The sequence below is a fragment of the Puma concolor genome, chromosome D2 (genome assembly GCF_028749965.1).
Source record: "Puma concolor isolate L17-30 chromosome D2, mPumCon1.1.hap2, whole genome shotgun sequence".
NCBI lineage: Eukaryota > Metazoa > Chordata > Mammalia > Carnivora > Felidae > Puma > Puma concolor.
In genome coordinates, this window is record NC_141677.1 from 47572887 (window position 1) to 47593638 (window position 20752).

Genomic DNA, 20752 nt, shown 5'->3' on the forward strand with positions numbered 1-20752 from the left:
CAGGTTGTCCTGTTTGTTGGCATAGTTTTTTTATAGTATTCTTTGATAGTTGCTTGAATTTCTGAGGGATTGGTTGTGACAAATCCATTTTCATTCGTGATTATATCTATTTGGGTCCTCTCTCTTTTCTTTTTGAGAAGTCTGGCCAGGGTTTATCAATTTTGTTTATTTTTTCAAAAAACCAACTCAATTTCATTGATCTGTTTTACTATTTCTTTTTCTTTATTCTGTATTTTTTATTTCTGCTCTGATCTTTATTATTTCTCTTCTTCTGCTGGGTTTGGGGTTTCTTTGTTGTTCTGTTTCTAGTTCCTTTAGAACTTTAGGTGTACTGTTCGATTTTGTATTTGGGATTTTTCTTATTTCTTGAGATAGGCCTGGATTGCAATGTATTTTCCTCTTAGGACTGCATTTGCTGCATCCCAAAGGGTTTGGATTGTTGTATTTTCATTTTCATTTGTTTCCATATATTTTTTAATTTCTTCTTTAATTGCCTGGTTGACCCATTCATTCTATAGTAGGATGTTCTTTAACCTGCATGCATTTGGAGGTTTTCCAGACTTTTTCCTGTGATTGATTTCAAGTTTCATAGCATTGTGATCTGAAAGTGTGCATGGTATGATCTCAATTCTTTTATATTTATTGAGGACTGTTTTGTGACCCAGTACGTGATCTATCTTGGAGAATGTTCCATGTGCACTCGAGAAGAATGTATATTCTGCTGCTTTCGGATGCAAAGTTCTAAATATATCTCTCAAGTCCATCTGGTCCAGTGTATGATTCAAGGCCATTGTTTATTTATTGATTTTCTGCCTAGATGATCTATCCATTGTTGTAAGTGGAGTATTAAAGTCCCCTGCAATTACCACATTCTTACCAATAAGGTTGCTTATGTTTGTGATTAATTGTTTTATATATTTGGGTGCTCCCATATATAAATGCATAAACATTTATAATTGTTAGCTCTTCCTGACGGATAGACCCCATAATTATTATATAATGTCCTTCATCTCTTGTTACAGTCTTTATAAAATCTAGTTTGTCTGATATAAGTATGGCTACTCCAGCTTTCTTTTGAATCCCAGTGGCATGATAGCTGGTTCTCCACCCCTCACTTTCAATCTTAAGGTGTCCTCAGGTCTAAAATGGGTCTCTTGTAGACAGAAAATAGATGGGTCTTGTTTGTTTTTTTTTTAATCCATTCTGATACCCTACGTCTTCTGATTGGAGCATTTAGTCCCTTTACATTCAGTGTTATTATTGAAAGATATGGGTTTAGACTCGTTGTGCTATCTGTAGATATTTGCTTCTAGTGATGTCTCTTGCCTTTGTGGTCTTTGCAACACTCAGAGAGTTCCCCTTAGGATCTCTTGTAGGACTGGTTTAGCGGTAATGAATTCCTTCAGGTTTTGTTTGTTTGGGAAAACTTTTATCTCTCCTTCTATTCTGAGTGACAGGATTGCTGGATAAAGGGTTCTTGGCTGCATATTTTTCCTATTCATCACATTGAAAATTCCCTGCCACTCCCTTCTGGCCTGCCAAGTTTCAGTATATAGAACTGCTATGACTCTTATGTGTCTACCATTGTAGGTTAAGGCCCGTTTATCCCTAGCTGCTTTCAGAATTCTCTCTTTATCTTTGTATTTTGCCAGTTTCACTATGATATGTCGGGCAGAAGATTGATTCAAGTTACATCTGAAGGGAGTTCTCTGTGCCTTCTGGATTTCAATGTCTGTTTCCTTCCCCAGATTGGGGAAAATTCTCAGCTATGATTTGTTCAAGCACACCTTCAGTCCCTTTTTCTCTCTCTTCTTCTGGAACTCCTATGATACAGATATTGTTTAGTTTCATTGAATCACTTAGTTCTATAATTCTCCCCTCCTGATCCAGAATTTTTTTTATCTCCTTTTCTCTGCTTCTTATTTTTCCATAATTTTATCTTCTGTTTCACCTATTCTCCCCCACTGCCTCTCAGTTCTCACTGTCACCTCCTCTAGTTTATTTTGCACCTCATTTACAGCATTTTTAAATTAATCATGATTATTTTTTAGTTCCTTGATCTCTGCAACAATAGATTCTCTATTGTCTTCTATGCTTTTTTTCAAGTCCAGCGATTAATCTTATGACTATTATTCTAAATTCTTGTTCAGTTATATTGTTTGTATCTGTTTTGAGCAATTCTTTAGCTGTCATTTCTTCCTGGAATTCTTTTGAGGAAAATTCTTCCGTTTCATCATTTTGGCTAGCTTTCTGTCCCTTATGTGTTTTAAAAGCTTGTTATGTGCCCTGCACCTGCAAGCACTACTATATTAAAGAGGGGTCATACACGGTCCAGAGCCTGGCCCTTCCGGAGGTATTTTTTGGAGAGTGTTACTTGCTCTCTGTTGTTGTGACATTGGTTACTTTATCTCCCTACTCGTAGTGATGTTTTGAACCCTCCACTAAGTGTGCTTTGATTTGTTTGTTGAAGTAGCCTTGGAAAGGAAAACAAACAGAAAACAAAAACACAAAACCCCACAAACAAACAAACCTCAAAAACAGAAAACCAGAGACCCCAGCTACAAGTAAACAACAGGGTGGAGGTGATGCTGATGGAAGAGGCCTTATCCCATACAAAGAAAGAAATGACAGGGGTGGGGAAAAATAAAAAAATAAAACTTGATCAGACAGAGAAACTATACGGCTTAATCCAGAGAGAGAGAAAGGAGAATAAAGAAGGAGGTGTGAAATGTGGATCAAGAGAAGGGATTAGGTATGTCTGCTTAAACAGACCAAAAACCAGAGTAACCAGACTAGAGGAAGGGAGAGATAAGAAGGAGAAAAGGAAGACTATATCTATATAATAAGAACTGTCCAAGAATTAGACCAGGCAATGCAGCAGCGCTGGTCTGGAGGAGGGGCCTTCCGGTTCCTCAGCATCTATTCGGCTCCAGTAGATACACAGTTCCCAGACGCGGATGGGCGTGGCTTGGCGTAGGCGGGCCCCGCCTCCACTGTGGGCCCTGCGGTCCGATCCCTGAAGCCCCACCTTGTTGGTGATGGGGAGAAAAATGGCGACACCCCAGTCTCTCCTCCACCGACGGATATCCCAAACCACACTGATCCAGCCGTCCTCACTGTACCGCGGGTGCAAATGAGGTGGTTTGTCTTGCCCACTCCAGTGCCTGGTGCTTGTCTGGGGTTCAAACTCCCTCCTCAGGCAGATACTGGGGAAATGCTGCTCTGCACCGCCTGATATATGGTCCCCTGCTGGCAGGCGCAAGCAGGCTTTGTCCTGTCCCACAGCTCTCCAAGGAGGGGATCGCTTTCTCCTACGGGGGACTGCACCCCTGACCTAGCCACTGAACCCGGGGCTGGCTCCTCTCTTCCCAAAGTGCGCAATCCCAGCAGCCAACTCCAGTCTGGAGAAAGCCCCGGGAGTTAGAGATTGGATCTTTCTCCATCCAGGTCCAAGGTTTTTCTCTTGTCCAGATATAGTCCTGTGCTTCCCCAGGTGCTCTTTCTCTTTCCTTTTCTCTCCGCAGAAAGGGATCCCTCCCCTCCGTTCGTTTTCTCTCTCCCAGCTCGCAATCACGCACCTAAGGCCCCTCAGATTGTCCCAGTGGGTCCCTGGAAGCGACTGTCTCTTTGTCTCCTGGACTCTCAGAGTTCAAAGTTCGTTAACTTCAACACTGCTTTGTTTGAGAGAGGAGGGAACTTTGGATCCTCCTGCTTCTCCACCATGTTGGCCCCTCCTTTTCCAATACTTCATGTTTTGAATATGACTTTATGGGGCAAATTCAGAAAGTTCATCTAAATTTGGTTCTTTGTACTTATAAAATTAGAACCTTCCTGGTGCTCTTTGGCCACTGTGGTCCAAATTTATGAGGTTTTTGGAGTGACAGCGGGATTCATGGGGTCTGGAGCCGATGGCCAAGAAAGAATTCTTGAAGTCGTCTTTGGTGCAAAAAGGTGATTTTATTAAAGCATGGGGACAGGACCTGTGGGCAGAAAGAGCTCCCCAGCACACTTTGAAAAAAAGAGTTATACCTAAGTATTTATTCATTTTTTGAGCTTTATTTTAAGTGACTTTTTTAACGTTTTGTTTTCCAGTTGTTTAATTCTAGTATATAGGAATATGATTAATTTTTACATGTAATTGTGAACCCTGAGACCTTGTTAAATTCACTTATTAGTTCTAAGAGTTCTTTTTTTTTTTTTAATACATTGCTTAGGATTTTCTGTGTAGACAATCATATTGTCTGGGAATAGTGAGGTTTTATGTCTTCCTTTCCAATCTGTTGTTCCAAACATAGTACTGAATAGGACCAGTGACAGCAGACATCCTTGATTTGTTCTTAGTCTTGGGGAGAAAGTGTTCAGTCAATCTTTTGCCATCAAATATTATATCAGCTCTGGGTTTCTTCTTCTTTTAGGTGTCCAGTATCAGGTTATGGATAATTCCTTCTATTTCTAGTTTACTGATAACTTTTTTCATGAACAAATGTCAAATTTGTCAAATCCTTTTTTCTGTGTATGATCATGTTATTTTATTTTAAAATTTATTTATTTATTTACTTATTTATTTTCTGAGAGAGTGAGAGAGAGAGAGAGAGAGGGGAGGGGGGATGTGGAGAGAGAATCTTAAGGAGGCTCCACTCCCAGCATGGAGTCTGATGCAGGGCTCTAGCTCATGACCATGAGATCATGACCTGAGCTGAAGTCTGAAGCTTAACCGACTGAGCCACTCAGGCACCTAAGTTCAAAATATTTTAAAACTTTTCTTGAAACTTTGTCTTTAACCCATGAGCTATTTAGAACTATGTTGTTTACAGCATGAATGTGCTGAATACCACTGAACTGGTCACTTGAAAATGGTTAAGATAGTAAGTTTTATGTCATTTGTTTTTTATCACAACTAATAAGAAATACATTGTTTAGTTTCCAAGTACATGGAAAATTTTCATTTATCTTTCTATTACTCATTTTTAATTTAATTCTGTCACGATCAGAGAACAGGTTTAAGGTTTATTTTATGACCTAGACTATGGTCTCTTTTGACAAAGTTTCCACAGAATGTGAAAAGAGGGTGTATTCTGAAGTTGTTGAGTGGAATGTTCCCTAAGTCAATCACATTGGTTGTTTATGGTGTTGTTCAGTTTTATACTTTTGATTGTTTTCTGTCTACTTTTCCTATCAATTCCTGAAAGAAGAGTGTTGAAGTCTCCAGCTATAACTGTGAATTTGTCTGTTTGTCCTTCTACTAGTTTTTCTTTATGAATTTTGATGCTCTGTTGTGAAATGCCTACACATTTTGGGTGCTGTGCTGCCTTTAATGATTGTGCAACATAATCTGTTCATTCCTGGTAATTTTTGTTGCTCTGAAGCCTGTTTTTTCTAGGATTAGTAGAGCCACACCAGCTTTCGTTTGATCAGTGTTAGCATGGTTTAAATTTTTTCTAGCCTTTTTCTTTTAATCTGTCTATATTATTATATTTCAAGTGTGTGGCATATAGTTTGGGTTTTTTTTCCCGCATTCTGACAATATGTGTCTATTAATTGGGGTATGTGGACAATTTTTATTTCATGTAATTTTTGATATGGTTGGACTTAGGTCTACCATTTTGTTATTTGTTTTCTCCTTGTTCCCCCTTTTTTGTTCCTCTGTTTCTCTTTCCCTAACTTTTTGTGGATTTGTGATAGTATTCAGTTTAAATGTATCTGTAGTATTTTTTTACTATCTCTCTTTGTCTTCTTTCTTTAGTGCTTGTCTTAGGGATTACAATGCACATACTTAACATCCTACTTAGAATTAATATTTTTCTACTTCAAATGGAATACAGAAAGTTTACCTCTATGCAGGTTCCTTTACTCTCTGCTATTTTTGGTGTAATATTCATAGTATTACATCTAGTAATATTTTTCTTTCAACCATCATACATATGTTAAGAACTTCAGAAAAAAATGTAGTCTATTTAAAAAAAATGTTTATTTATTTAGACAGAGAGAGAAAGAGAGAGAGTGAACACAAGAAGGGGCAGGGGTAGAGGGAGAGGGAAAGAGAATCCCAAGGAGGCACCACACTGTCAGCACAGACCCCAAAGTGGGGCTTGATCCCACGACCCTGGGATTATGGCCTGAGCCAAAGTCAAGAGTAGGATGCGTAACTGACTGAGCTACCCAGGCGCCCTGAAAAAACATACTCTATTAAGGTTGTCCAATTATTTACCATTTCTCTTGGTCTTTCTTCATTCCTGAAATACCATGTTTCTTTCTATTACTATTTCCCTCCCATCTGAAAAACTTCCAGTATTATTTTTTGAGAAAATCTCATGACAAGAAATTCTCTTTGTTTTCCTTCGTCTGGGAACATATTTCTTTTGTCTTTATTTCTGAAAGATATTTTCCTGGATATGGAATTATGTGTATTTCTTTTCAACACTTTACAATTATTGTTCCTTTAGTTTCTGATTTCTCATGAGAAAATCCACAGCCATTCAAATTGTTGTTCCCCTGTATATAGTGTGTTTTTTTTTTCCCCTCTGGCTGCTTTCAAGATTTTTTTAATTGTCTTTAGAGTTTAGTAGATTGACTGTGATGTTCCTGGGCACATATTGCTTTGTTGATTTTGTTAAGCTTCTTAAATCTTTAAGGGTATGTATTTCACCAGATTTAAAGAAACAACAGCTAAAACTTTCCTGAAAAATTTTTTTTACACTACACTCATTCTCCTATTCTTCTGGAACTCCTACAATAGGATGTTAGATCCTTCAGTATTATTACACATGAGTTTGAGGCTTTCTTATGTTGAAAAAAAAAACTTTTCTTTTTTTGTCGTTCACATTGGGCAATTTCTGTTGATCTATCTTTCAATTCATGGGCTCTTATCTCTTTCATCTTATTGTTTTATTGTTCTCATTTAGTGAGATTTTTAAATTCATTATTGTATTTTCAGCTCTTAAGTTTCCATTTGACTCTTTTTTTACTGCTTCAGTTTCTTTACTGAGACTTTCTAGCTTTTCATTCATTTCAATAGTATTCACTCTTATTCCTTACCAGTGTGGTTACTAACAGCTGATTTAAAGTTTTGTCTGATAATTCCAACATCTATGTCATCTCAAGCTTTTCATCATCTATTGATTATCTTTTTCTGTGTGAGATATTGAGATTTCTCTGACTTGTTCTATGCTAAGTAATTTCAGATTGTGTCTGGGACATTTCGAATGTTGTGAACTCTAGCTCCTGTTCATGTCTTCTGGAGAATGTTGATTATTTTGCTTTAGCAGGCAACCAACCAGGTTAGGTTCAGTCTGCAAGTTCTTACCTACCTTCTGTGGACAACGTTTCCAGTATTAGTTTGGTTTCACAGACTTGCCAGTGCGATTTGATCTATTCTCTATTTGCCCATGAAGTTGCCAGTATAGGGTGGTAGTTTCTCCTTGAGTTCAGTTCTCAAAGCCTTTGGAATGTGGTTTAGGGTCAGATCCGCACATGCACAGCTAGCTCAGAGTTGAGCCCAGAGGTTGATACATCATCTGACGTTCTTAAGTCTCCTCCTCGTCATCATCTCCCCAATACTTTATGGCTCTCAGGGGCCCCTTCCTTCTCCTCTGTCTAGGAATGTGAAGCTTTAGTTTCCCTGTCATTTCACATACTTCTCACCACTGCATCTGTTTCTGGGGCCAAGCAAGAAAGGAAAAAGAGAGACAACAGCAGTGGGGATTTGGCCTATATTCTTGGAACCATGGTTATTTTGGTTTGAGAGGATTGTCTTCTCCCAGGATTTCAGGCACCTGCCTGGCCACTGCTACTGCTGTGGGGTTGCCTGGAGGCTGGCTGAGAAAGAATGAAGAAATCTAGCAAAGAAAATCCCAGGGGTTCTCCTCCGTGTTCTATGATTTGCAGTGGCCTCCTTTCCTGCTCCTCAGACCAGAAACAGAGATCTTTTCTTGGTGCTCTGTCCTTGTCTGCACGTGGTGCCCATTTCAGTTTTCAGACTCCCTATGAGCCCATACCAAGGAATGCTGGAGGGAGAAGCCCCAGGAAATAAACTCAATGCCAGTTGCATGGTGCTTTGGGTTTGGTTTCCCTCTCTGCTACCATTTATGTTTCAGAGCCATCAGAGAGCTGCTCGTGTGTCCTATGTGAGTTTTGAGTTGCATTCGGTGGGTAGGACAGAGTAGAGCATGCTTACACCATCTTGAAGGGATCCAGAAGCCCTTGTATGTGTGTGTTCAACATAAAACGAGAGCGGCTCCATCTCCTACAATGCCTGGAAAGAAGGGGAAAGGACAGGCAGCTAACTTGCGTTGAATATCAACTGTGAACCAGCCACAGCGCCCTGGTGCACAAAAGCATTATTTAATGTCTCTCTGAGGCAAGAGCTCCAGTTTGTGAGCTCCACTGTCTAGTTGGGGAAAATTCAGCTCAGACTAATTATTTCAAAGTCATATAGATAATTAGTGGTAGACTGAGGATGTGTATTATGGCCTGTCTTAGAAAAATTCAGAAAGGTTTGTGAAAAGCAAAAGACACTGGAAAACTCAAAACTGATACCCTGCTCCCCCTTCTCTCTGCAGGATGGATGAAGGGGACGCTGTGATCATACACCCTGGGGTCCTGTGCATCATGGTGAGACTGCTGCCTCGGTTGTACCATGAAGACCACCCCCAGGTACTTGTTGATGAACACACATCTTTGTCTTTTTCACATGACTGATCGTTTAAGCTCCTTCCGGCCAGACTGTTTTCTTTTTTGCTTTTGCCCTCAGTGCCCTGCATTAGCAGAGCCACCCTTGCAAAGCACCTTCCGCAGGGGAGATTCAGTATGTCTGTGACCCTTGATTGAGTTCTGACCCCCCTTCCAAGGCCATTTAAAACAGGTCATTTCTTCTGGCAAAGTGACCTTCTAAAAACAACAGCCAAACAAAAACCAGTTGAAATGATTCAACCTTCATGAGGCAAGCCCTGGATGCTAAGGATGGTGCTGGGCCTTGGGGGGCTCAGCAGTCCTTGCCTCCCATCCATTCATCCATCCTGTGGATGTTGGCTGTGATCCTGGCTTGGCGCTCTGTGGAGGACATGCCAGGCTAACAAGATGGAGCCTGTCCGTGGATCCTGCATCCATCATGGGGCCAAGAAGTGGTACCAGTGCAGACAGGCTAAATAAATAAGCTCACAAATAAATATACAATTACCAATTATGACAAGTGATAATGAGGGGAAAAACAGGATGCTGAGAAAGAATAATGGGAATGGAGATGGGGGAAGGCCTAATTCAATCTAATTTAGAGGAAGGGGTGGAGGTCAGGGAAGCCATCTCCTAGATGGTGACATTCAAGCCGAGCCCTGAAAGCTGAGTAACAATTAACCAGGCAGGAAGGAGTCTGCTGCAGGCGGCTGGAGTGGGAGCAAAGGGGGAGAGTGGGGAACGTGCCAGATGTGACAGGCAGAGGAAGACTGGAGCCTTGTTTAAGTATGGAGTTCTGTCTCAAGGGCAGCAAGAAGCATCTCTCAAGTGAGTGGACGATGACTCTATCAGGTTTTTGTATCAGAAATATCTCTTTCGTTGTTGCGTGGGGAAGGGCCTGGGAATGGGGACAGAAGTTAGCGGGCCATGTCTGCAGTTCCACATTGGCGGTGGCTCAGGTAGGGTGGTGTCTGGGTAAGTGTGAAGAGAGAGGAGACATCGAATCACAGAGCCCCGAGATGAATGGGTCCAGGGAGCGGGAAGAGGAAGTCAAAGGCAACCCTCAAGTTCCCGTCCTGGAAGAACGAAGGGCCCTATTGCAGAGTGAAAGGATGGAGCAATAGAACAAGACAATTCTTGAATAAGTTCACTCCGTTGGTATGATAAATACTTTAGAAATTCTGAGGAAGAAACTGGAAGGGTTGAGGAAGACCTGGAGGATGCACGCTTTGCTTAGCAGCAGATGGAAGGAAATGAGTGGAACGGAGCAACCAGGCGTGGTGCTGGACCCTTTCACGGCTTATTTGTCCTCACAGCAGTTTCAGCGGGAGTATTATTGCCTGTTTTAACCAGCGGGGAAACAGAGACTCAGACAACGTAAAGCACTTTGAAGGATTCCCCGTTGGTGGACTTGGTATTAAATGTGGTCCTACCTGGCGACAGGTCTCCTGGTCTGTTCCCTGCACAGTGGTGGCTTCCTTGGGAAGAATGAGGGGCGGGGGTTGCAGGCCCAGCTTTTCTTTGTCCAGGACTTAAAAAGGAAATGGTATGTTCTAGGAAGAAGTGACAACTGGGGGCGTTATTAATCACAGCCTGAAAATGTCAATGACCTGGTCAAATACTATAAGTCCTCCGAAGTCAGTGAGAGAAGTAGAGTCAGGAGCAAAAGCCTTGATGTGTAAGAAAGGGAACCGTTTTCACTAAGGCAACTCTGTAGTATTTGATACAGGCTTAAAAAAAAAAGAGTAGGGGGCTGACCTGTTTCCATGGCTCTATGTCCCTTTGTAACTGGAATCATTGTTCTTGTTCTTATTCCTTTTCTGGGAAGTGACAATGAAATGATTATCAAACCAATGAACAGAGACACATGTCATAGTGAAATGGAAAGCACTTTATATTTTTCAACATTTATGGAAAAGCAGCAGGCTGGGATAAGATGGGTCTGATTGTTTCTTTAGTTATCTGTTGCTGTGTAACAAACTACTGCCGAGTTAACAAACCATGTCATTCCTTCTCATGGTACGTGTGGGGTAGGAATTTAGACGGGCACGGCAGGGACAGCTCCTCTCTGTGCCACATGGTAGTCGGTGGGATGGACCATTTAAGATGTCTTCTTTACTCATGCAACCCGTGCCTCGCAAAGCTGGTTCTGATGGCAGGAGGTTCCCGGGCTGGGTCACATGTCTGGGGCCTTGGTTTGAGCTGCTCATAAGATCCTGGGTTCTCCTCCATGGAGGCTTCTCCATCTGGCCTCTACCTGTGTCCTTCCAAGTGGACCCTCCAACCGGCCACATAGTAGCTCAGAGACCCCAAAGGCACAAAAGCAGAAGCTGCCTGCCCTTCCAAAGGCTTAGGCCTTGAACAAGGCAGCCTGGCTTCCACAGCATTGGTCTATTGGTCAAAGTGAGTCATAGGTTCAGCTTAGACTCTGTGGGAAGGGCCATATGCCTCCCTTACTGACGTGAGGGGTTGCATGCATATATATAGGACAGAAGAAATTGTTAGGGGTTATCTTTTAAGACCAGCGCCTACTTGCCTTAAGCATTAACTGGTAGATAAAAATATTCGACCCCTAAATAAAATGTCCTTTAATTCTTTAAATGTCATCTAACCACTTAGTTGTCTCAAGTGTGGGACTTTGCTTTCTTTACCTTGGCATTCAAGATTGGCCTGCCTGGAGCATTTTGGAAACTAATAGACACTCAGGGGCTATCTCTATGCTAGGCATGTTATTTCATCAATATTCGTAACAGCTCATTCCAGTACTCTAGAATCTCCCCATTTTGCAAGTGCTTGAGGCTCAAGAAAGTTCTGTGGTCATGGGGCTGGTGAGGAGAGGTCTGGAACTCACTCCCAGGCCCCAAGTCAAGAAGTGCCTGATGAATGGGTCTCTCACTCTTTGAAGCTTTGGCAGAGTGTAGGATCATGCATTCTTAGCCTCGTACATTTTTCCAGGTGCAATAGCCTCATTGTGAGGATGTCTGGCTTCCTCAGCTATATTTCCAACCATGCAATGTGCTTGCAATGAGATCAACCAAGCCAGTGGTATGAGTGGCCTTAGCAGTCAGGTGGTTGCTGGTGGATGTGTTGTGCGAAACTCCACCACAGTGATGACCCGTGATGTGAGACAGAGCAGAAAGTGGCCTATCTCTCATCTCCTAGGGCATGGAAATTGTGTGGATGGACCTGAGTTTCAGATCCACTCTGTGAGTTGTCACATTAGTGCATGGAGTGGGACTCTACTCCTCTGTGATGGCAATCGGACATATTAAGTATGCAAATGAGAACTCCATTTGTTAGGATTCTTTTTCTCCAGTCAAGTCACAACAAGTAATTTAAGGAGAAGTCTAATTCTCCCTCACTGTCTCAAACATGCAAATGAAATGTAGTAGTGCGTTTTCTCAAATATTTGCTGCAGATGCCAAATCAGCAGCTATTAAAAGTTGAATAATTACAGTAATTAATTTCTGGAAGGGGGGGGGTGGGAAACCTCATAACAATCAATAGAAGAGCAAATCAAATGAGAAACGAGACCACACAGGAAAAAGCCAGAACAGAAAGGGCTGCAGGACTGCATCTTTGGTGCAGGAAAGTGCAGTAGATGGCAGTGTTACTAAGAGGATGGAATGTGAGATCCCCCTCTCCCTGTAGGTGGGCCTGATTGTTCCCAGCATTACACGTGTAGCCACCCTCCTCAGATGATCTTCCTACCTCATGGGTGAGAAACTGATGGCTTTCCAAGGCACAGATGTCATTTCAGGGGTGATAGCTTAAATAACTACACATATGGGGTATCTGATTTATTTCTTTTTTTTTTTTAATTTTTTTTCTTAACGTTTATTTATTATTGAGAAACAGAGAGAGACAAAGCATGAGCATGGGAGGGGCAGAGGGAGGAGGAGACAGAGAATCCAAAGCAGGCTCCAGGCTCTGAGCTGTCAGCACAGAGCCCGACGCAGGACTCAAACCCACAAACTGCGAGATTATGACCTGAGCCAAAGTCAGACGCTCAACCAACTGAGCCACCCAGGCGCCCCTGATTTATTTCTAATCATGGCCATAGGAAAATTGTTTTGCTCACAACCAAGAGGTGTCTTTCCCCCGACCCTCCAAAATGTTAGCACCATGAACTGCTCTTGGAAAGATAATCCAGTTGGGTTTTTTTTTTTTTTTTTTTTTTTTTTTTTTTTTTTTGGCCTCCTGTGTCATCACCAGTGTTAAAATTGGACTAGGGGAATTCAGCTGTGACTGTTGCTGTCCTAAGCACAAGGCAGACATGGAGTCCAGCTCAGTTCTCTGGGGGCTGAGTTGGTCTCAGAAAGAAGCAACAAATTGGCAAGAAGACGTTTTCCCTTTCTAGATGCTCAGCAGCCTTAAGGGTCTCGTTGTAGGGATGTGGCTGTGGGCCAGAACTCTGACTGGTCCTGCAAGGGCTCTCTGGTCCCCAGCATCACTCTGCTTTCATCAGGACTGCCTTCTTCAGTGACTAGTGGGGGGCATTTGCTTGTGCTCATAAGTGTAACTCAGAGGGTGGGAAGCCAGATCCAGTTTCACAGAGGTGGAACTCAGATTGTGATGGAGCAGCCAATGGGATGTACGTGCGACTGTGAATAATTACTCACACCTTCTAGATGCTGCTGGGGATTCAGAGATGAATGTCACGGGAGCTCACACTCTGAGTCGAGGGTGGCTAGGAAGAGGAGTGTAGAAGACAGCAAGACCACACTCTCATGACTATAACAAAGGTTTGCCCACCAGGCCTTGGGACAGAGGGGAGGGAAAGCCACAGAGAGCTGGGGATATGGCTGGAATCTGGAGCCAGGCTTTAAAGAAATGGCTCCTGGGTGGCTCAGTTGGTTAAGCAACCCACTTCCGCTCAGGTCATGATCTCACCCTTGGTGAGTTTGAGCCCCGTGTCAGGCTCTGTGCTGCTAGCTTCAGAGTATCTGTCTCATTCTCTCTCTCTCTCTCTGTCCCTCCTCCACAAATTCTCTCTCTCTCTCTTTCAAATAAATAAATAAACAAACAAAAAAAAAAAGACATGCCCATGCCAGCTCAGGTAGAGGAGGGAGGGAAGAGAAGAAGCTCATCCACAGATAGAAGCATGCGTGAAGATGTGTATTTGGGGACTTTGAGTCGTTCAGCTGGGCTAGGGTAGACCACGTGGGTAGAAAGGCAGTGAGTAGGGCTGCAAAAGTCAGCCAAAGCCACACCATGAAGGGCCCTGAATACCATGCTAAGAGAATTGAATTGTATTGGGTTACCATCCATCATCATCATCATCATCATCATCATCATCACCATCATCATCACCACCTGCACCACACTCTTTAGTGAACACCTACTGTATGAGAGTAGATTTCAAGCTTTGAAGACAGCAGGGTTTCAGATCTCAGCGCTGCCCCTGAACAGTCACACAGCTGTGGGAAATGACTTAACCTCTGTGACCCTTAACTTTCTTGGCTGTAGCGTGGGGGATAATAATATCTTCCTTGTGGCATTATTGTTGATGATTAAATGACGCAGTGCGTGAGCGCTCAGTGCAGTGAGCAGAACATACACCGCAGCATGGGAAGCACTTGCTAAATGGTGAAACTACTGCTTTTAGTGGCCAGAAACTCTACAAGCATTTTATCTTTATAAGACCCCTGCAAGGTGGATATCAATGTTCCCACTTTGCCGATGAGGACTTGAAACTTGTAGAAATTGAGTGACAGATTTAACATGGTTGCTAGGTGGCAGACGTCTGTGATGCCAGGCTCCTGGACCTCCAGCCTCTGTGCTGAGTGGCCTTTCCTGCGTGGACTTGGTAACCACGGGAGGCTATTGGAAAGCAACAGCCTGATCAGACCTGGGTATTAGGGAGACTGTGGTCTACAGTCAGTCAGTACCGCAAGTCACTGTTGGGTGTGTTCCAGATTCTACAGCCCTGGAAAAGCCCTGGGCAGTCTAATGGGACAGAAAAAAAGATCAGGCTCAGGGCTGCATTTGTCTATCAACTCTTTGTACCTTAATTTGGAAAAGCGTGCCATTTTCTGGAATTAGCCTGCATTTCAAACACATTGAACTAATCATATGGGTTTCAAATAACTAAAATATTGACAGCGTTAGTAGCCCTGGGTAGCGTTGTGTAAGAGCAGGCTATTTTAAAAGAGCCATTTCCTCCAACAAGGAAACGGGTAAAGTAGGAGTCTCATTTTGTTAAATTGTGACACATCAGAAATTCCAAATATGTTGAATTTTGGGTAACCTATGCTCTTTCCTATTGAACCCCCAAAGCCCCCGGTTTCTATTATTTCTAAATGAGAAAAATCTCAATCCTGGTCAAAATCCAGTTTTCTTTTTAGGGGAACCTCTTAAATAGAGCAAATAGACACAGTCTCACATAATGACAAAGAGGATCAAAAGCAAGACACAAGGAATGTAGAATGATGGAGTAGAAGTTAAAGTTAGATGGGAAGACCTCTGGCCCAATTGTCAGGTAACCTCGCTTCTAGTCCTTTCTACCATCATTAGTTCCACGACTCATGTAGGCTACTTCCTGTCTCCACATCTCAGTTTCAGCTACTCAGATCTGGCCTAGATCACAGGGGTTGCAAACTCAATGTCTTGGGACCAGGGAGGTAAAGGAAATGAGTAGGTATACATAATAGGAAGTGTTGAGGCCTGTGGCTCTAGGGAAGGGTTCTTGTCTTGCCTAAAGGCACTTCCACTTAACTAAGGGGTGATAAAACAGGAGGAAAGCCAAACTGTACCCACCAAATAAAACACTTTTATACACCATCAGTTGAGGACCCTTAAGAGATTTAAATTCCCTTCCTTATGATGAATGCATGACACTGTTAAAATCATAGGCTTTGGAGTAAGACCTGGGTGGAGTGCCAGTTCTGACACTCATTAGCTATGTGACCATAGGAAACTGATGTATCTTCAAGTCTCAGTGTCCCCTTATAATATTTCCCCATTGGGAAAAGTAGTGGAGAGTGTAGTTGTAAAGTACTTAGCATAGTACTTGGCACACAGTATCTGCTCATCAGACACTGGCTCCATTGTACCCCCACACCCTTCCCTTCTAGCTTTGGCAGTCTGTATTCCTAGGACTCTGAGTCATGGCATACAAGAAATTTGGAAAGAGTAAATGGAAGATAATGCATTTTAGGTATATTTCCAACTGGCATTTTACTATTGTGAAATTAATAACAGAGAATTGATGTTGAACTACATGTTACAGTCTACTTAGGAATCAAAAGGCTGAGTTCTCTCTTCTGCCTGTTTTGCATTTGGTCTATGACCAGGGTGAAGCTCAAATGGCGGATAGCATAAAACTGGGAGGAGGAGTTACCCACTGGATGACGAAATGGGGCTGTGAAGGTTTCTACCAGCCTGAGTAATGGATCAGAACCCCATTGACTCAAAATTCAGCAGAGATGATCAGGCCTGTGCTCATGTCTTAATGCACATATCCACTGGGTGGGGAAAGAACAGAATACGTGAGAGAGTCCTAGGGGGTTTGGTGCAAGGTCAGTAATTGTCCCAAGTGAGTGAGGATACTGCTATGGTGAATTCTACTTCTTGCTATATTTATAGAACTATAGTGCCCAATTTGAGGGAGGTGGTAGTCCCATGACCCCTTAACATGCTGCACCTCTGTTTGTCCAGAGGTGAGAAGCCAGGATGGCAAGGGATCTGAAAAACCTCCTTAGTCATGCAAGGAATAGTGAACAGATCTCCGGGTGGGTAGCTGAGAGAGAAAGACATTGGGGAAATGAGACCTGGGCAGATACTTGTCGGTCAATTGTTGGTAGAACAGTAGAATGCACACACAAAGATCAGTTAGTCAAGCAGCCAATTATTTGTGCCTAATAAAAGGACAAACTTGCCCAGACTGGCTGGGCAGCTGTGGAGGTAATGAGCTAATCTGCCCTGGGGATTCCAAGTGGCTCAGAAATGTGGCTGTTGGTGAGTTACAAATATGTGAGACTCCCACCTGGCTTCTCAAGATGGCAGAAATGGTCAAATTACTGTGTACCACTTACTAAATTCAGATGATCCCCATGTGAGGCAGAGCCATGAGCACTTAGTTTTTCTTGTAAGTTTTGAGAGGTTGGCCTAAGACAGGATGGGATAGGTACCCACTGCCCAACCCATAGAGTCACCAGTGTCGATCGGTTTTGCCTCGAAAACCCAGAGCTAGCCAGTACTCTGCAAGCTTCAATACCTGGGGGCCTGAGAGGCAGCAATTACGGTGATAAAGTGGCCTCTGGAGCTGAACTTCTGGTTTGGATTCCTGTGCCTCCCCCATGTAATCTCAGCAAGCTATAATCTCTCTGGCCTCAGTTCCCTCATCTGTAAGATGGGGTAATAATAGCAACTAGCTCATGGCGTTTGAGAATTAAATGAGCCAGTACATGAAAGCACTTAGAAGGGTGAGCCTTCAAATAGTGAGTAGGCAGTGACGTTAGCTCTCATCACTAGCCATGGAGCCTGCGAACATGGTAGGTGTATACTCTTGCTCTTAGAGTGAGCTGGTACAATTCACAGTGGCCTTGAAAGCCAGACACTTGGTTGGAAGGAATCCTACCGCCATTAGAGGAGAAGACCACAACCAAGAAGGGTTAGTATCCTGAAAACACCTGTATCCTATAAGAAAAAGCACTTTCACAGAAAGTGTTTCTATTGACTCCCACAGCAACATACTAGGGTGGCACATATTTTCATTATTCTCATTTTAAAGCTAAGGAACTGAGGCCTAGGGAAAATAAGGAGCTAGCCCAAGTTCACTCATTAGTCAGTGTCAAATCAGCATGAGAACCTAGCTGTGGGTAGATTTTGTTGCCCTGTGCCTAGAAGGTGATGGAGGCGAATGTCTGTCTGGAAGGTCAGAAACAACACGCCAGGCCTTGGGCCACAGTTTGCTTGTGAATAAATCCCTCATCTCTACAAAAGACTGTGTACTCTACAGCCTTGTTCCGGGAATCTCCTCCAGACAATCGTGGATGGTAATCTGTTAGCAACAACAAAAAATCTGCTTTAACAATATCTCTTAACAAAGTCATGTCAACACTTGACTTTGGCTAAAGCACCAGAGACACTCAGGGTAAGTTTATGCCTCCTCTTCTTGGGGGAAGGAAGCCTGCAGGGAAGGCCTGGCCATCAGCAGGAAGGGTTCTGGCTGAGGGTGGTGTTGGGCCTCCTGCAGCCCTGCATTGGGCTCCAGTGCTCACTTGATCTAGCTCTCATGCAGTGAGGGCATGTGTGTCCCAGGGGATGGCAACTCTCCACGGATGGTTCAGGTTCCAGGCTGTGCAGGCAGCCTCCTGGATGGATGTTTACATGCTGGTTTCCCTGGCGATATTCTCACGGCTGACCACAGACTCATCGTGGGGGAGGGCATTGGGTGCTGGGAGGGCATTGGGTGGATGAGTCAGCCCGGCTGACGACTGGCTGTGATTGCCAGCCTTTCCCTGAAAGGCCATGTCCACTTTCACCCCTTGATTTTTGCACATGCTGTTGCCTCTCCCAGAAAGACCATTTTCCCTGCTAGCCCGGCTCTGTCTTCATTGTCTTTCAACGCTTAGCTGGCACATCATCTTTTCTGACCACTCTTAGCCCTCTGGGTTAGGTGCACCTCCTGTTTTCTAGAACACCTTGAGCCCTTGTGCTTGCACTAACTGGGAAGCCATTGCAGTTGATGCAGAGACAGGTGCTAGGGCAACAAGGGTGAAGGGTCATTATCTCAGGCAGTAGTTCACAGTGTGGTGGAGACTGGGAGTGGTAGAAAGTGATCTATCTATCATCTGTCTACTGAGAGAGCCATCAGAGCGTAGCATTTGTTTATTTATTATTTATTTATTTAAAAAATTTAAATTTATTTTTGAGAGAGAGAGAGAGAGACAGGAGTGAGTGGGCAAGGGGCAGAGAAAGGGGGGAGACACAGAATCTGAAGCAGGCTCCAGGCTCCGAGCTGCCAGCACAGAGCCCCATGCGGGGACTCGAACCCACAGACTGCGAGATCATGACCTGAGCTGAAGTTGTACACTTAACTGACTGAGGCAGCCAGGCACCCCAGAGTGTAGTAATAGGATTGAGGTATGGACAGTGCTGTTTGGGAAAATCTGAAAAGATTTCTTAGATGTGAGAACGTGTGAATTGTCTCTTGAATGATAACTAGGAACTCGGCGAAGGGATGGGGGTACAAAGGGCATTCCCAGCTTCGGGCGTCAGTCGAAACTGGTGTGCACATTTGGCAAAGGGAGAGACTATACTAGGCCTGGAGACGGGGTGTACCAAAGGGGAGGATGCAGTAAAGTTGGAGAGAGACAAATCCCTTATAAATAGAAGATCCTGGGCTTCTGTTACCAGGTGGCATTAGCCATCACATGCATGTAATTTATGAAAGAAGCAGAAGGCTTGGAGCAGCCACCCGTATGCATTTAGGTCTTGGTTGCATATCTGTTCAAGTGGATCAATGAAAGTGCCTTCAGACATGGTTTCTACTGATTTTGGTGCTACTTGGACTTCTTACACATAAGCCAGGACCACAAACTCCCACACTTATAAGGCCACGTGGACACCACAAATGAATCTATCAGGCTGTGGCGAAAGGGAAAGTTTATACCCATATATAGAAAGAACTAATTCTAAGTAAGCAAAGATAACAGCTTGTCAGATGAAACCCATCTGTGGGCCCTACTTCCCTGTGATATCTCTGAAGAGCTGAGGTCACTTAAATTAGATCATGTCTTTTCCAAAATCATCAAAGAACATTTCAACCAAATTGGAATAAGCAACCAATCCCAATTTGAGTAGTTCAGTAGAACTCCCTGTTCTTTCAAGTGTCCGGGGGAAGCACGTGTGGTCATCTGATGGCTTTTACATCTACGTCAGGATACACCATGGACTGATGTGCCCAAAGCCTTGGAGGAACCCACCCCACCAGGACCCAGCCCTCCTTGGGCTCTGGGACCTTATTAATCTGGACCAGGAGAGAAAGTGAGGGAGAGAGAGAGATGAAGAAGAGTGAACATCCACAGCTAGACAAGGGTAGACTTGAAGGCTTGACTGTTAAGTGGATAAAGTAAAACACTCCTAAAGGCTGTCCCACAAATTGCTCTGTGATAATTTACCTTGGGGGTCCAGCCTGCCGGCCAGCCTGGTGACCCTGCGCAGCCACCATGGAGTCCTAATTGAACCACCACCCCCTAGCCTCCATTGGAAATAATATGCGTTAGGAAAATCAATCCATTTGGAGGGGGAGAAACCAGACTGGCTTCCTGCTACTGCTCATATTTTCACTAAAACCCCATTTTTACTGGAACCAACATTGAAAAAACCAGCACATTTTATTCAAAACGAGGCAATATTGTTATTGACAGAGCTGCAGTGATAATGAGGACGATCAATTTTCCCTCCTCCATTATGGGGTATTGAGCAATTTTGGAGTAAACTTGTGGCATCATTAGACAAGATCAGCATTTCTCCCTTTCGAAAACTTCTGTGTCTTTCCTCCTTTCCTTCTTTCTTTCTTTCTTTCTTTCTTTCTTTCTTTCTTTCTTCTCTCTCTTTCTTTCTTTCTTTCTGCTTTTCCTTTTTTTGTGTATTTAGATTTTAAGTAGCTTTTCTCTGGTGGATAAAGAAGAAAAAAGCAAACAACAACAACAAAAGAAAGCCAAAAGTCCCTGAAGCAATAAGTGAAGTGCTGGTAATAAAACCGGAGATTGTAGACATTTATTTTTAATTTTTATTAATAATACACTGCGAGGTATTTTTACATCTTGCTTCATACGGACTGTCTCCCCAATTTTCACCCCAAATTAAAAGACTACAGATTCCAAATAATCCAGATTCTGGGAGAAGGAAACTTCAAGGCAAGGGGAGGTGGAGGCTCCCTTTTGGTTCTGAGAGGAACGGAGAAGAGGAAAGGCCGAGGTGCACACCCTGTGGGATGCAGGGAGAGACACTGAAAATTGCAGAGGAAAGGTCTGGGGAAGGGAGTTAAGGAGGTTGGGCAGATTTCCACGAGGAGGAGCTCCTTAAAGTGAAAGTGATGGAATTATTTAGCGCAAATGAGTTTTGGCATTTCTCC

General features: G+C 43.3%; 1 protein-coding gene across 6 annotated transcripts in view; it reads left to right on the forward strand.

The window, feature by feature from the left end:
• WDFY4 (WDFY family member 4) overlaps positions 1–20752 on the forward strand; it is a 295121-nt gene that overhangs the window by 70457 nt on the left and 203912 nt on the right. For all 6 annotated transcript variants that reach the window (XM_086680248.1, XM_086680247.1, XM_086680245.1 and 3 more), the window contains one exon: positions 8559–8652. In XM_086680248.1, coding sequence (XP_086536374.1) covers positions 8559–8652 — 94 coding nt within the window. The remainder of the gene's footprint in view (positions 1–8558; positions 8653–20752) is intronic.